Source organism: Pongo abelii, chromosome 8 (assembly GCF_028885655.2).
Source record: "Pongo abelii isolate AG06213 chromosome 8, NHGRI_mPonAbe1-v2.0_pri, whole genome shotgun sequence".
Classification (NCBI taxonomy): Eukaryota; Metazoa; Chordata; class Mammalia; order Primates; family Hominidae; genus Pongo; species Pongo abelii.
The window spans coordinates 102,901,506-102,919,975 of record NC_071993.2 but is presented as its reverse complement, the minus strand read 5'-3'; the positions used below and the strand labels follow the sequence as shown (position 1 = coordinate 102,919,975).

Genomic DNA, 18,470 nt, shown 5'->3' with positions numbered 1-18,470 from the left:
GTATTATAAGTAATCTAGAAACGATTTAAAGTATATGAGAGGATGTGCATAGGTTATATGCAAATACTATGTCATTTTATACAAGGGACTTGAACATCCATGAATTTTGGTGTGTGTAGGAGATTCTGGAACCAATCCCTTGCAGATACTGAGGGACAACTGCAGTTACATCGGACAGGTTCTCTGCTACTACAACTGTTGTCTAGGTGGGGAGATTAATTCCTAGTGCTTCTTCTTCTTCCATCTTCTTAGAAACTCCTTCCATTAAATTTTTTAATTTTCATTTTAGATTTTTCAATTCTATAAATTCTCTTTGGTTCTTCTTATATAAAAATAGCTCAAGAAGTACTCAGTTATTTACTATATCTTGTTTGTAGATCATATTTTCAAGCTTGTCTTTTATTTTTAAATCATATTTTAAAAAGTTATATTATTTTCTATATTTGATAATTCTATTTTCTTAAGCTTTTGCTTGTATGAGCCTTCTATTATTTCTACTGGCTCTTATTCATGCTGTCTTTGTGTGTGTGTGATAGAAGAGGTTGTAAACTGTAAGCTCATGTTTCTTAAAATGTTATATCTTTGAATAATCTCTGAGCTAGGATTAAAATTGTGCTCTTTCAGAAAAAATATGTATTTGCTTTGCCAGTTGTTTGGTGCCAATGCCAATCTGGGACTATTTTAAGTTAAATTCTAAATCTGAGATAGATTTTAGGCTAAATAAGTTGTATAAATTCATGTCAGAAGTCTGAATGAAGGCTGTCTTCTGATTATGAATACCTTCCAGTGATTTTTCCTGCTTTTAGAGATTCTGTGACACATGAATATGTTTTGTCTTGGAATTACTTTCCCAGTTATTTCATATTTTCATAACTTCGCTTTCCAGTCTATAAGCCAATGGCTCCCAACTTGTAGACCATGCTTTTTACAGGGGTCCTTAAATTCACTACTTGTGAAATACTGTCTTTAGACTGAAATAATAATATATCTTGCACATGTGTAAATGTGCACTAATTCTCAAATATATACTAACACTTCAGATCAATATAATCCAAGTCAATTTCAAAGTACTCATGAACTCATAGTTCTTCAACTTTTTAAAACAAATCAATGGATGTTAAAACCAGAACTATTTTCACATGGCACCCCTGTGAAATGTTTTTACACAAACGTGGGTCTTAAAAAAGATTGAAACCATTTCTGTAATCGCCTAAAAAGTAAGGATTGTGTACTTTTCTTTATCTTCCATAGCAAGTGCAGTACTTTGTCTAAAGAAGTTACTTAACAAATGCTTGATGAACATGAATGGCTCAAAACCTACCTTATTTGCCAATAATAATCTTGTAAAGATTTTCTGGTCAGCTGGTTTATTTCTGAATTTTCATTTGACAATTTGGTAGCATCTGTCAGTGCTTTCAGCTATAACAAAAAAAAAGAGCTCTTTGGTATATTTTATCTGCCTGTTACCATTGATCCAGTTCACCTGTAGGTCAAGGTGTGTGCAGCAGCAGAACAATGTATAACTTTGTGTGTATTATTGGCTTATCTTCCACAATATATTTTATATAAGCACCTTGGGGAGGAACTGAGAAAGGTCTCAATATCTGTGTAGGCAATAAACATCAATTTAGTATCTAATAACATCTAGCATCTTGAACATTACTAGAAAATCAATTCATCAATTGATATAAAGAAATGCTATTAGATCAAGAAGGCATATTGAGCACAGGTATCAATCTTATCTTTCACCTAAAATCCCACAGTTACAGAAAAAATCTATGTCTGTCTTTATCCACATTCATTGCCATCACATTCATATCTATATACATATATTGATAACTATCTTTATGGATAAGTGCATAATGTAGGAAAACAAGAAGAATAAAATCAAGAGAACAAAATATACTGCAGAAGGTATAAAACAGAGTAACATCCATAGAGCAATAGAACTGGAGGAAACTAGGCCCTAAAACACATAAAGGAGACATCTGTCACAGTTGGAGGTAATTTGTGGGAACTTCAAGACTAGAGTCAATTGATATAAACTTTTACTGGAAGACATACAAGAAGACCTAAACATAGGAAAACAAACTGTATTCCTAGAAGAGGAAACCCAATTTTTATGAGGATCAAATTTCTTTCAAAATTAACGTAACAGTACAACACAATCACAATAAAGATGGTAACAGGGTTTTAAAAATAGAAGGTGACAAGCTAATTCTAAGGTTCATATAGAAGATAAAACCTATGGGGTATCCAAAAACATTCCAGAAAAGAACAACAATGAGGAGGCACTTGTGCTATGACATATAATTTAATAATTAAATATGGTAATGAAACAGTATGGAACTAGACCAATATGTCATATGAGGAACAGATAGTCCTCAAGCAAACCTATATATTAATAAATATGTGCAGCTGGTATAGGATAAAGTTAGTATTTTAAATCAATAGGGAAATAAATGATGGTATTTGGATATTAGGCTGATCTTTTGGGAGAAAGAGTGGAGTTGGAGCCCAGTCTTACCTGAGACACAGATATAAACTCTAGATAAATTATATACACACATGCCCTTTGACACACACTTATATACTCACAAATCCATATGTATACACATACACAAATACATATATAATATATACCATAAGGATATATAAAAGGAAGTCTTTATAATTTTGGTCTGTCAGACACTACTCATTGCCCTTAAAGGATCATTTTTCTTGGTTGGCAGAACACCAATTTTGTTCAATTGTTCAATCATTTTCCATGTGTTTTTGAGGTAAACTGATTAGTGCAGCTATTTGCAGCAATTTCATTCTTGCCAATGAATGGTTTAGGCATGATCATGCAAAATAATTCTAGTCAATGATATATTAGGGGAAATCTGCTGCAGGGCAGGAGAGAGATTGGAGAAGGCTCTCAATGTGAGACACTACGCTGCATATTGTGTGTCTGAACAGCATGCCTTCAACTGGAGTAGCCACTTGGTTAGCTTCCATAAGTAGAACTAACCCCAAGTCAACTTACTGAAGATGAAGAGAAGGACAGAAAAGGCTAGGGTTGTTGATAATATTGTTGAGACACCAAATTAACCAAACCTAGGGCTGCCCTAACTTGGATAATATGAGGTAATGCCTTTTCCTTATTGTCTGAAGTAACTGAGATGAAGTTTTCCATGAATTGTAACCAAAAATATGCTAATTGATTAACTTGGGGTAGAGAAGGTCTTAGGAAGCTTAGGAAGCAAACAAGAAAATCTAAAATTCACAAGGGAAAAGATGAACAGATTTGACGTTGTAAAAATGTAAAATGCTTGCCAAGCTCAGTGGCTCACGCCTGTAATCCCAACACTCAGGGAGCTGAGGTAGGAGGATTGCTTGAGGCCAAGATTTCAAGGCCAGCCTGGCAATATAGCAAGACCTTGTTTCTTAAAATTTTTTTTTAAATGACCTGGGTGTTGTGGCGTGTACCTGTAGTCCCAGCTACTTGGGAGGCTGAGTGAGAGCATCACTTGAGCCCAGGAGTTAGAGGCTGCAGTGAGTTATAATTGCACTCTGGGGGACAGAGTGAGACCTTTCTCAAAAAAGAATTTTTTTTAATTTAAAATGTTTGCCAAAATATATAATAAAGTTTAAAAGCAAGTAACAGAATAGGACAAAAATATACAAAACATATTTAAAAGACAGACTTCTTTTATGGACTTACATCTAGAAAAATATATATATTCTTTTTTTAACTTGTGAATTAATTAAAAATAAAGCTAGAGAAAAAATATTGAATATTGGTGAAGGCTCTGGGAAGTGGGCTCTGTCCTGCCTTGCCAGTGGAAATTCAAATTGGAAAAACATTTGGGAAAGGCATTTTATCACTTTCTAATAAAATTTAAACTGCATATACCCTTACCTTTGACCAGGCAACTTCACTTCTATGGATCTATCCTATAGAAGTTTTCATATATATGTGTTCAAATATATAGGTACAAGGATATTCACTGCTTCATTATTAATCATAAAGAAATGACCTAAGTGCCATTGAATGGGAGCGATTAAATATATCAAAATAAACCTATATTATGGACCTATATATATAGTGATACATATAAAGTTCCAAGATAGAGTATTAATTTCAGAAAACCAGCTGGGCATGGTGGTGCACACCTGTAGTCTCACCTACTTGGGAGGCTGAGGTGGGAGGATTGCTTGAGCCCAGGAGTTTGAGTCCAGCCTGGGCAACATAACAAGACGCTGTATCTAAAAAAACCAAGTTGCCAAATAATACATATGGTAAGATCCAATTTATGTTAAAAACAATCATGGCATACATACATATAGAAATACAGGGAGAGGAGAACTTTAAGGATGTACTCAAAGAACTAAAGGATGTCCAAACCATGAGGTGAAGAACAAAGTAGGGCTTTCACATCTTGACACTTCTACAATTAATCTTTTCCAGTGAGAATGTATTCCGGTATTACTTGTACAATTTTTTAAAGCTAGAGGGAAAAAGAGCAGAAGTCTGCATAGCTGAGCATCCTTTCTACTCTCTCATACTATCAGCAACATCCCTCTTTGTTCTTTAACTGGAATTCATACTCATATAAAGGAGCATATTTCAGTTTAAGAATTCCTTGGATGCCAGTGACTCTTCCACTACTCTGAATTGGTTTGAAAACACTGGGAACAGGCAAAGCCATACATTTCACACCCACGGACTAAATTATCCATGTTTAAGAAATTAATCTTTTGGTGGGAGGCCAATGAACATGCTCTGCACCACCTGGCCTTTTCTTCTGTTCCCCACTGCTCTTCTCTACCTCAGAAGAGAAGATTATACACACTTCCAAGCACATTTCTCTTTTTACAATTTACTGGGAGGTTAGAGAAAATGTTTACATTCACATAAGAGAATAAATTGAAAAAAAGCAAAAATCCACTAAGAAATTACATTTGGCTCCTAATACAATAATAATACTGAAACATATTGTAAATAATAACCCCAAAAGTTTTTATTTTATGCAGACAGCCATGCATATACATGAAAAATAAACTCAGAGTCTATATATACTTTAATAGATGGTACTCTAATAAACTAAAATTGATATTGCTAGATCAGATTTTAAAGATTCTATAATATTGTTGGAAAAAATTCTGTAAAGCAGAAATCTGTAGATCAAATCATTTTTTAAATGACCTGCATTTTAATCTGAGTTGTTTCCTTCATTCATTTAAAAAATGGCCATATTTTACTAACAGTTAGAATATTCAATATTTATTTTAGGAAATATTCTGATATTGCTAATGCATGGTGTTCATCTATTAAGTTCTCCCACACAATTGCTCCATCAAATCAAATAGATTAACTCCTGGCTGGGCATGGTGGCTCACACCTGTAATCCCACCCTAAGGAGGCCGAGGCAGGCAAATCGCTTGAGCCCAGGAGTTCAAGAGCAGTCTGGGCAACATGGCAAAAGCCTGGCTCTATGAAAAAGAAAAAAACTTTAGCTGGGTGTGATGGTGCACATCTGTAGTTCCAGCTACTCAGGAGGCTGAAGTGGGAGGACAGCTTGAGCCTGGGTTGAGGCTACAGTGACCCATGATTGAGCCACTGCATTGCAGCCTGAATGAGACTTTATCTCAAAAAAAAAAAAATGGATTAAGTCCTGTGGGTTTTAAACTTATATTTTAAAAAGCAGATATTAGCCGGGCATGGTGGCTCATGCCTGTAATCTCAGCACTTTGGGAGGCCGAGTTAGGCAGATCACCTGAGGTCAGAAGTTTGAGAACAGTCCGGCCAACATGGCAAAACCCCATCTCTACTAAAAATACAAAAATTAGCCGTGCATGTGGTGGGCACCTGTAGTCACAGCTACTCAGGAGGCTGAGGCAAGAGAATCGCTTGAACTCGGGAGGCGGAGGTTGCAGTGAGCCAAGATCGCGCCACTGCACTCTAGCCTGGGTGACAGAGCAAGACTCCGTCTCAAAAAGAAAAAAAAAAGCAGATATTTATGAAGGTTCATAACAGATATTTATGAAGGTTCGTAATTAGTTCATGTCCAGTTTATTGAGATGGCTTTGTGGCTCCATCAGGATTGAATGTTTCATTAAATAGCTTAGAGGGGATTTGATTTCAAATGTATTCATTAGTTGAATGAGACATACTATCAAAATACCTTTCCCAAGAGAACACTAGTCAACAAAATGCTCATATATCAGAAACCTAGTAGAGAGTTTAAATGAGGCACAAGTTTATAAAAGTAATCAGTGGGTACTCCTTCTATTTCTCTTCAGACTTCATATACCCCTCATGATGTCATGAGATGACTGTTTGGATTAATCATCTTCAGACCAAGACTCTTCAGGTTTGTTATGGGATTCAAGATTTCTAATATTTTAATTAAAATACTTTATTATAAGACTTAAAACAGCCACATGGCTCTTTTCAGTAATAATCATTTCAAATACTCTTCTTGAGTTATAGGACCAAGAATACCATTGATTAGTAAACCATTTGTGGTAAATAAATATCCCATAGGATATATTTAAAGCTTTCTCCCCAGCCAGTCGATTCCTACAGTTTCTTTTCAGAGAAACTGAAATTGAACCATTGTTCTACTTAAATATTTAGAAAATGTTCTGATAATTTGCTCTGCACAAGGAATTTTTTCTCTTTCAATATTAAATGTTTAGCTTTATAATGAAAGCCATTCTCACCTTCTCATAAAGCAGCTGAGATATATTCTGTTGCTGCCTGTCCTGAAAACATTCATAAAGTTGGAGAAGCCTTGCACATAATACTTGTTCTTGATTGAAGAGATGATGATGGCTGAATTGCAAACCCACAATGTTGAGGTCTAATTGGTATATTTCCTTTGAACCTTCCATTTTGTTTATAAATGAACTTCCCAGGTCATATTTGACTGCCTTTTAAAGAAAAATAAGTGCACAATGTTAATTTGATTCAGTTTCTTTTGAAATTATAAGTAACTTTTCCTTACAAAAGTAACATTTCAATTGTAGGAAAATCAAGAGATATAGAAAAACAAAAAATAATAATTTATTCTTTTTCCTTAAATTGATTATGGCCCTTAATTTCATCAAATATATTTATATTACAGCATTTTAATCATCTTGCTATTAACTATTGTCATCTATCTCACTATTGTGTGCTGGTGGAATGGAAGTTGGACTTTCAAGTTATAAAACCAAAAATAATTTCCTATAGAAACACTATGACAAATGGTGTTTAGAACTGTGGGCCAGAGTTAAATAAGAATTACTTATTAAAACATTGTTTATAAATGAATACACTGGTGATCCTCTGGGAAATTATCTTCAGGAGCCTGGGCCCTCTAAACAATTCCTATAAGAAGAGCACCTGTTTTTGTATATGAGATTGTCTCCATTTGGATACCAGATTGTTCTTAAATTTTTGAAGTTCATAGGCCTTAGATCATATGGAAAATGATTCATCTGTTTTAGTCCATCTTTTTTTTGTTTTTTTTGAGACGGAGTCTCACTCTGTCACCAGGCTGGAATGCAGTGTGCAGTGGCGCGATCTCGGCTCACTGCAACCTCCACCTCCCAGGTTCAAGCAATTCTCCTGCCTCAGCCTCCCAAGTAGCTGGGACTACAGGTGCGTGCCACCACGCCCAGCTAATGTTTGTATTTTTAGTAGAGACGGTGTTTCACCATGTTGGCCAGGATGGTCTTGATCTCCTGACCTCGTGATCTGCCCGCCTTGGCCTCCCAAAGTGCTGGGATTACAAGGGTGAGCCACCGCATCTGACCACCGCATCTGACCACCACGGTTATTAAGAAAGTAAAGGAATAGGCTGAGTGTGGTGGCTCACACTTGTGTAATCCCAACATTTTGGGAGGCCGAGGCAGGTGGATCACCTGAGGTCAAGAGTTTGAGACCAGCCTGGCCAACATGGCAAAACCCCATCTCTACTAAAAATACAAAAATTAGCCGGACGTGGTGTTGGGTGCCTATAATCCCGGCTACTAAGGAGGCTGAGGCAGGAGAATCACTAGAACCCAGGAAGGGAGGTTGCAGTGAGCTGAGATCACACCGTTGTACTCTAGCCTGGGTGACAGAGTGAGACTCTGTCTCAAAAAATATATATCTCTCTGCTATATCTGGAGCAAAATATATATATATATATATATATTTTTTTTTTTTTTTGAGTCCACTATTTTTAATTTATGCACATGTTTGAATATGCATGTGCTCAATGTCATTGGTTTTCAGTAATGCTATTTACGAGGGCTGGTGAGTTACTTAGCATATGCAGCCTGATTCATCAATGCCTAGCCACTCCTGACAAAAGCCATGAATGCATCAACCCAAATAGGAGCACACTGAGCCCACTCTCTGGATCAGTCTGGTGTAATATGATATGCTCTTCAGTCTGTGCCATTGCTATTACACCTAATGTTGTTTCATCCCTAACCTGGTGTGGCAGACCCAATGCTCCTCAAGGACTGAAAGCCATTGGTACGGTGCCTAAATCTCTGCCTCCTTATTTTTTCCTGAGTTAGGAACCTTTCCTTCTTCCTTACTGGGTTTCAGGGAGGCAGACAAACAGCAATAAAGCTTGTTTATGGCTGGTAAGTCTTTGTTCTGTATTGTAAGAGCCAGCCCATAAAAGGGGAAACGTGCTCTTGATTTCACCTGAGAGATTTAGACAATTGGTAATAAGTTGGTAAACTGGCCATTAAACAGGAAAGAAAACACCAAGGAAAAATCATTTTCAGTTTAAAACAACTAAATTGTAAATGAACTTTTGAAAATTAAAGTTCCTAAGCTAGAGAATCCTGTCTTGTTAAGCAGATCCAGCACTGACTGAATAACTGTGTTGCTCAGTTACTTTGGGTTTCTAACAGAGTGACACAAGCCTCTGCCCTTGGTCCTGTCCTCTTCAGCACCTACTGACTACAGTGCTAAGAAGCTAGAGGAGGGTAAATGAGGTGGTGGAATATCTAACAACAACCAAAGGGGGCAATTTAGATTGGAGAGCAAAAACTAAAGGTGGAAGTGACTGTAGGCTTCAAACATTTGAGGAGCTGTCACATAGATGAAGTACTTTATGTGTTCCTTATGGCCAAACAAGGTCAAATAAGTAGAATTGACCTGGAGACAGACTTCAACAACAGAAAACAAAGAACAATTAGAACTGTCCGCTGGGAGTGGTGCCTCACGCCTGTAATCCTAGCACTTTGGGAGAGGCTGGGCGGGTGGATCTTCTGAGGTCAAGAGTTTGAGACCAGCCTGGCCAAGATGGCGAAACCCTATCTCTACTAAAAATACAAAAATCAGCCAGGTGTGGTGGTATGCAGCTGTAATCCCAGCTACTCAGGAGGCTGAGGCAGGAGAAGCACTCAAACCTGGGAGGCGGAGGTTGCAGTGAGCTGAGACTGTGCCATTGCACTCCAGCCTTGGCAAAAAGAGCAAAACTCCGTCTCAAAAAAAAAAAAAAAAAAGTCCAACATTAGAATGAATTCTTTTGAGAGGTAGAAAACTCCCTGACACATTGGTTAAAAGCAGCACTTGACCAAGTGGGTTAAGTAGGCTTCTAGAACTAGGTAAGTGTGTTATACCAAAAGCATAAAGATTTGGGCAACAACGAATCAAAGGCTACATAAAAGCACAAAAACATCCAAGCTGGTTGACTATAAAAAATCTATGTAAATATATAAAAAGAGTGCTAGAAATGGGAGCAGAGGGAAGGTCATAGTCAAATGGTCAGACGAAACTAATCACAAATAACAGGCAAATAGGGTACCTGGGATAGTAGAGGTACAACAAGCTGTTAAAGTACCTGGCAGAGGCAGCAGCAAAGACAGGACTCTGATATGCATACAACCATTATATCTACCTTGGTTGCCCTTATATTTATTCTGGTGAGAGACTGTAAATCAGCTCTTCCTTCAAGGCTGGCTGGGCAACACGAAAAATGTGAAGAAGATAGAAGGGAAAGGCAGGTAGGGGCATTTGTCTGACACAAAATCTAGGACATGATCTGTTAAGGATGCTACTGTCTTAGTCAATTTGTTCTGCTATAACAGAGTACCTGAGACTAGGTAAATTATAAAGAACAGAAATTTATTTCTCAGTTCTGGAGGCTGGGAAGTCCAAGATTAAGACACCACATCTCATGTCTAGTGTGGACCTTTTTGCTGTGTCCGCTGGAAGGGAGGAATGCTGTGTCCTCACATGGCAGATGGTGGAAGGGCAAAAGCCCCTTTATAAGGGCACCTAATCCATTGACAATAGTGGAGGGGCCTTAATGGCCTAATCGCCTCTTACAGGTCCTACCCCTTAATGTTATCACATTGAAAAAACCTGAATTTTAGAGGAGACACATTCAAATCACAGCAGCTGCAAGAATAAATTTTAAAACTCAATTTAAACAGTTGGTGAGATGGCCTTTACATTTTTTCCAAATTATAGCAGTCCATGAAATACTGTAATTGTGCTTGGATGAAGCTAGAACAGATGCACTAAAAGAAAGTTACTTGTTCAACCCAGTGGTTTCCAACTTGGGATTCTAGATTATTACAAAGGTTAACCTGAATGGTGGTTAATATTTCTTCAATAATTGTAAATTATGCATTTACTTTTTATGATGCATTTGTTCATTTATTCATTCATTCAACAAATTGTTGTTGTTTCAAAGGCCTCTCTCCTAAAAGCAATGATCCCAGATAATTACACCAAAATATCTCTGCTATATCTGGAGCAAAATTTAGATAAAATGCATTGTCACTATAAAGTCTAGAAATTATGCCACATAATATCAAAGAATAAGATAAATAGCAGGGCTTTTCCCTCCTCTTTTATTCTTTTATGTTTTTATATTTTAATGGTGATAGATTCTTTTATAGTAAGCCAACTGGGAAAATACATGAAGATATTGTAATGTTTGGTATGGTGGTGCCATTTATAAAATCTTGACAACTGTGTTCCACTATGAATTAGGATGGGGCAGAGACATTGCTAGTCTCTCATGGTATGATAAGCACCTTGTAGGAAATAACATTTTCTAAGATTATGCCAGTGAAATTCTTCTGACAGTCTTTATCTTCTAAATTATATTAGGACCCTAAAAGCACACAGTGACTGAGGTGATGAGTTCTATTACAAATAATATAAGCATTCGTTCAATGCTAGGCATTTGGGTAGGTGTTAGCAATAAATTATAAAACAAGCCAATAAAACAAAACAAAAACCCTGCCCTGCTTGCAGTCAAGCAGAGAAAATACTAGGTAAACAGAAAATATAGATATAGAATGAGCCTTAACAAAACTGTAATTCAGTCTTTAAATCAGTTAAGTCCCTGGTTTGATGAAGATGATCATCCTCAATATGCTTAACAAAGCAAAGGATGGAACATTTCTGGGGGAAGATAACATCATCGTGGGCTTCTATAATTTTTCATATATAATAATGTAGAATACAATTTTTAAAATCACCTGTCATAATAAGAGGCAAGACTAAATGAGCAAAACCAAGAGAAAAAATAGATAATAAAAAGATTCATAGTGATCCAAATATTGGAGTTACCAGATATGAACTTTAAAGTTGCTATTATTACTGTATTAAAAATAGAAGCAAAAACCCATGAAAAGACTAAATACATCTCAAGAAAATTAGAATATTTACAGAAGAATTAAATGTCAAATGAACACTTTCAAGCAAAAAATGTATTGAAAATATGTAAAATTAAGAAGTCAGCAGATGGGTCTGAAAATATGGTGGCAGTACAGTTTTAGATCTTCCCAAATTCCTATGTTAAAAGAGGCAGAGCAACTAGACAGCAAAACCAAAAATCCACGGACGAGATTTATAACAGAAGTAGTTCTCAAGAAATGCCTCATGAAACCCAAAACACAAGTCAGTGAAGACAAATCATCAATATTCAGAAGGTCTGAATAGCATTGGCGATTGTGTGGGAGATAGCAGAGAGAATAAATGAACATCTGCTAGACCTTACGAGGGTCCAAAAGAGCCAACAGAAATGCACCAGAAAGTACAGCAGGCCAACTTAAAAACAGCAGCTAAAATTGGAACAGGTTTTGTCTACTCCAATTGTGGATGGTCGGGTTAAGGACTGAAGGAGCTGCAGGAATCTAGTTCCCAGGAATTTTCAGAATGAGGCTTCACACCGAATAGAAACTACTGGGAGTGAAATCGAAACTAAGAAGTACGGGGACCACAGGAATTAAGGAAAGAGGAGGTCCAGAAAAAAATCTGGGGAAGGGAATAGAGCCAAGAGATTTCAGAAATCCAGCCACAATATATTTTAACACGACACAAAAACAACAGGTCTGTGAAAATAGAAAAGTTATTTGAACTGAGCCTTTTTATAAAAGTTTAGGAAAAATAATTTTATATAAAAATAAGCAGCAGAAAAGGATCAAGATTAAATCCATCAAAGTTTCTATAAGAAAAAAGAATAAACAGCAAAATAACAGCCTACAGGAAATCAAAGCACACCAGAAAGGTATCCAAAACCAGATAAAAATAGAAATGTGGTTTTCACAGTGAGCTGAATTTATATGGAAGTTATATGACATTTAAAAACATAAATCAGAATTAAACTGAGAAATTAGGTGAAAGAAAATGGCAAAAAATTTAAAATTTAGAAATTAAGCCTATACTAGAAAGAACACAAGGGCAAATAAACACTACCAAATCTTTTTCTTAAGGTGAAGAAGGGGATATTTTAAACATATAAAAGAAATAAAGAGAAAGAACTCATTGGGTGGATTTAACTGGAGATAAAATATGGCAGAAAATTATATAAGTGAATGGTAAGACAGGTCAATAGAATATATGCAAACTAAAATTCAGAGAGAAAAGATAATTTTTTAAACAGCAAAAGTAGAAGACAAATTAGAGAAAATATAAAATCTGAATGGTCCTATTTTTTGTGGTAAAAAATACAAAGCATGAGATCTACCCTCAACAAATGTTTACGTTTACAGTACTATTAACTATAAGCACAATGTTGTACCATAGATCCCTAGGGCTTTTTCATCTTGCATGACTGAAATTCTATACCCTTTGAACAGCAACCCCCTATTTCTCTCTTCCCCAAGTCCCTGGCAACCGCCATTCTACCTTCTGCTTCTATGAAGCTGAACTACTTTGGATACCTCATATAAGCAGAATCATGCAGAATTCGTTCTTCTGTGATTGACTTATTTCATTGAGTATAACATCTTCAAGCTTCATCCATGTTTTAGCATATGACAAGATTTATTATTTATGGCTACATACACCATGTTTTCTTTATTCAACTGTCAATGAACAGCTAGGTTGTTTCCACCTCTTGGCTATTGTGAATAATGCTGCAATGAACATGGGAATGCAAACATCGCTTCAAAATCTTAAATTCAATTTTTCTGGATAAATACCCAGAAGTGAGATTGTTGGATCATATTACAGTTCTATTTTAAATTTGCAGAGGAACTCCATACCATTTTCCATAGTGGTCGCACCATTTTACATTCCCACCAACAGTGTACAGGGGTTCTAATTTCTCCACATTATTGCCAACACTTGTTATTTTCAGGGGATTTTTTTTTTTTAATAATGACCATCCTAACAGGTGAGAGGTGATATCTTATTATGGTTTTGATTTGCATTTCTCTGACAATTAGTGATGTTAGGCATGTTTTATATGTCTGTTGGCCATTTGTATGCATCTTTGGTTTTTTTTGGAGAAATGTCTATTCAAGTCTTTTTCCCATTTTTTAATTCGTTACTGAGTTAAATAAGTTCCTTATATATTTTGGATTTCAATCTCTTATCAGATATATGGTTTGCAAATATTTTCTCCCATTCCATAGGTTGCCTTCTGTCTCTGGTGATTGTTTCCTTTACTGCAACAGATGCATTTTAGTTTGTTGTAGTCTCATTTCTCTATTTTTGTTTTGTCGCCTATGCTTTTGGTGTCATATCCAGGAAACCACTGCCAAGAACGATGTTATAAAAGCTTTCCTCCACGTTTTCATCTAGGAGTTTTATAGTTTCAGGTCTTGTTTTTAAGTCTTTACTCCATCTTGAGTTGATGTTTGTGTATGATGTAACATAAAGGTCTGATTTCTTTCTTTTGCATGTGGATGTCCAGTCTTCCCAGCATCATTTGTTGAAGAGTCTATCCTTTCCCCATTGTGTAGTCTTGGCACCCTCTTGAAGATCATTTGACTGTATATACGTGAGTTTATTTCTGGGCTCTTCATTCTGTTCCATTGGTCCATATGTCTGTCTTTATGCCAGTACCATCCTGTTTTGATTAATGTAGCTTTGTAATATATTTTGAAGTCAGGAATATAAAGCTTCTACCTTGAAGGTCCTTTGTGGTTCTTTATTAATTATTGGATTTTTTTCCATTTCTGTAAAAAAAAAGTCATTGGGAGTTTGAAATGGATTGCTCTAAGTCTGCAGATCAGTTTGGGTCGTATGGATATTTTTAACAATATTAAGTCCTCTAACCCATGAACGTGGGATGTCTTTCCATTGACTAGTCCTTTATTTTTAAAGACGCAGATGGTCAGCTGACTAATGTCAAAGATGACAATGAATTATAATGAGAAAAGGTTTATTGATTTTTTTCAATAAATGGTACTAAGTCAATTGGATATCCATGTAGATAAAATGAAATATGACCCCCTACCTAACTCTATACATAGAAAGTACTTTCCAGATGGGTGGTAACTCTAAATGAGAAAGGTACAACAATAAACTTTTTAGAATAAAAACAGAAGAATACTTTTGGGACCTGGAGTAAGCACACTTTCTTAAACAGGCTATAAAAGGTGCTAACCCTAAAGAAAAAGAAAATGGTAAATTATACTACATTAAAATTAAGAATATCCCATCAAAAAGCACAATTAAGAGAGTGATATGGTTTGGATCTGTGTCTCCACCCAAATCTCATGTTGAGCTGTAACCCCCAATGTTGGAGGTGGGGCTTGGTACAAAGCGATTGGATCATGGGGGTGGGTCCTTCATGAATGGTTTAACACCATCCCCTTGGGGTTGTTCTAGTGATAGAGTTCTCATGAGAACTAGTCATTTAAAAGTGGGTGGCACCTCCCCTCTTCTCTTTCTTCTTCCTAGTCTGGCCTTGTGAAGTGCCAGCTCCCTCTTTGCCCTCCACCATGATTGTAAGTTTCCTGAGGCCTCCCAGAAGTTTCTTGAGGCCTCCCCAGAAGCCAAGCAGATGCCAGCATCATGCTTCCTGTACAGCCTGTAGAATCATGAGCCAATTACACCTCTTTTATTTATAAATTACCCAGTCTCAGGTATTTCTTTATAGTAGTGTGAGAATGGACTAATACAGACAGTGAGAAGACTAGCCATCGAGTACATTATATGAGGGCTCACATCCAGAAATCAACACATCAATAAGAAAAATCAGACAATCCAATAAGAAAAAAATGGGTAAAAGTCTTAACCAAGCTTTCATAAAGAGGCTGTCCTAATAACCAACAGACATGAAAAGGTGTTCAGTTTCATTAGTCATTAGGGAAATGCAGATTAAAAGTTCAATGAAATACAACTTATGTACACCAGAATGGCTGTGATTTAAAAGACAGATAATACCAAATGTTGACAGGAATATAAAGCAGCTGAAACTCTCACACACTTCTTAGTTTGTGTATAGTTTGGTACAACCACTTTAGAAAATCATTTGGCACTATATAGTAAAACTAAACATATACAAACCTATAACCCAGCATTTCTACTCTGAGATATTTACCCAACAGAAAATGCATACACACACAGTTATCAGAAGATGTGCAAATTTTCATGATGGTGTTATTGGTAATAGTCAAAACTGGATGTAACTTATATCCATCAATAAAAGAATGGTTAATAAATAAATAAATGTATTTTTCATACTATGGAGTTCTATACAGCAACAGGAATGAACAAGCTATTGCTGTACACAACAATATAGAGTACCTATTCTATTATTCCATTTATATAAAATAGGTAAAACTAACAGACAAGAGTAATGTATAGTGGTAGAAGTTATAATAGTGGTTACCTTGAGTATCATTCATTTATTCATTATTTTTGTAAAATTAGCACCATACATAATTTTGCATTCTGCTTTTTTCACTTCAGATTTTATTTTGAGCATTTCCCCATATCATTCAATATTCCTTGAAACTATAATTTTAAGGGCTATTTAACATTTCATCATGATTTAGACATTATATTAGTAGTCTTAGTATCTTTAAAGGATAAATCAACACCACAAAACCACCAGCTATAATTGATATTACAAAAATTTTAACCATAATTACAAATAAATTGTTGTTGGTTACCTTCCTGTATATGGTCTTAAGTAATGGATTTACAGGTTCCTTCCTTACGTTTAGTCTGAAATTCCATGACTGTTTAATAGGTGTAGGTAATGACATTATTTCTCCACTTTCTCCAAACCAACATTTTCCCTATCAAAAATATTTAAGTATAGTAATTAAATATTTTGCTAAATAAGTCACATAGTAGCCAGTGTTTTAACTTGTTAGCTGGTGCACTTGCCTCTTCTAGTTTAAGCAGGCGATTTTCCATCTTGTTGCAGGTCTTTTTATATATTTCTGGCTTTCTCTGAATATAGAATCCTTCATCTTCTAAAATACGTGGCATCATATCTTTTGGCAGTTTGCGCTGGTTGACCACTTAATAACAATAAAACTTAGGTATTACTTTAAAGTCCAAAATATTAAATGGATATTGACCAAATAAGTAGTACAAATGACTATAATTACACCCTACTACTGAAGTCTAGCAGAAATCCTCTCTCATTCTCTCTCTCTCTATATATATATAGATATAAATACATACGCCTATATATGTACATTTTTTAAATGAAGAATGAGTTCTCTTAATCAGTTCCCTTAATTCAGGGAAGTCATGAAAAACAAATATAGAAAAGTTACTATAATTTTAGATCAGTACTTTTTATTTATCCAGCATACAGAAAAGCTATTATCCCATAACATAATTCATTAATGACTTGAATATTTTACTGGAAAAGAATGTTACCTGGAGAACTACTTGGTACAAAAATATTTGCCTTCTGTTTTTTTATTTGTTCTTGATCATCTTCATAGTCAGCAGCTTTTACTTTGAGTAAATCTGTCAAAATGAATTCTTTCATAAACTCTTCATCTTCACTCTCAGCAACATTTTGTAAATTAACACCAAGTGAAAAGCATTTGGGATAACTGTGGTTTACTGGTCTCTGTTGAATACCAACAGGAAAATAAGTTTACATGCTTGTCTCCAGTGATTAATATGCAAATAAGCGAAATGTACTGGAACCTTACTGTGAACTGTGCGTCTGATCCTGCCACCCACAGACCAAGTTCTAGCTGAACTTGTGTTACAATGAAATTTCACTGAATTTAGAACTCATTTAAGGTTTAGTATTATACAATATGATTTTTCTATAGCCCATCTTTGCAATTCTTCACTGAAAGACTGCTGAAATAGCCCTTCCTCCCCTGTGGAAAACGTTCTGAGATACTAAACTGTAATATTTCAACTACTGAGAATATACAGTGTAGGGCAGGGTCCAAAGATATCAGACCATGTGACCCTAAATCCTTTTTTTCCCCATCATTCAGAAAACAGTACCACTTAAAGTGCTGTAGAGTAGGCATGCTTTTTTCTACAAGGTATTCATGAAAAAAAAAAGAAAGAAGAAAGAAAAGACTCAGCATAGAAGTCTAGCAGAGTGATTATAGTGAAATTCTGATATATGATATATATAAAGGTTATAAACAATTTGAACATAGATGTGGAAACAGATAAATTACTAAGTATTAAAATGAATATATCATACTCATAAATTTAATATGAGTCTATTCATGAAAGCAAAATCATTATTTTGGATGATTTTATCTGTCTAATTTGAAATATACACATACTGAACAAAAGAGACAGTGTGTGAGTCAGACAAAAATCCCTCGATTCTCAAAAACACACATTTAGGGTAAATAATAAAATTTAAAAACTTAATCACAGAATTCCTTTGACTAGATAATCCTACATGGCCTCAATCAATACTGACAAAGTTAAATTAAGTAATATCATTAAACATCAACTAGGTTCATATAAAATCATATCATCATACCCTCCCTCCTATATCCCTGCCATGAAATCAGGATATTTTATATCCAGAAATCTTCATGATATCCTTTTCAGAATTCAAATAAAGTATGCCAACATCTAGGAGCAAGGTTTGGGGGATCTCCACATAGGGGCTCTCTTTGAAGATTCCAGTCATAGACTACAAAGGCCTCTCTGCTCCAACTGGAGCTCTCATAATCAAGCTTCCTTTATAACACCCCTTCTGTGGGCCAGGGCTTTCCACCTGCCTTCAGAGCTAAGGTCTGCCCTGATGGTAGACTACGTCGGGCTCTCATCTTGGACTCTAGCC

At 35.7% G+C, this 18,470-nt stretch overlaps 1 protein-coding gene across 1 annotated transcript in view; it reads right to left on the bottom strand.

Annotated features, from left to right (window-relative positions):
* Positions 1-18,470, bottom strand: part of CC2D2B (coiled-coil and C2 domain containing 2B) — a 138,137-nt gene that overhangs the window by 84,946 nt on the left and 34,721 nt on the right. Inside the window, 5 exon segments of the mRNA XM_063727676.1 lie at positions 1,322-1,419; positions 6,712-6,921; positions 16,348-16,476; positions 16,568-16,704; positions 17,072-17,270. Of these exon segments, the coding sequence (XP_063583746.1) occupies positions 1,322-1,419; positions 6,712-6,921; positions 16,348-16,476; positions 16,568-16,704; positions 17,072-17,270 (773 nt within the window).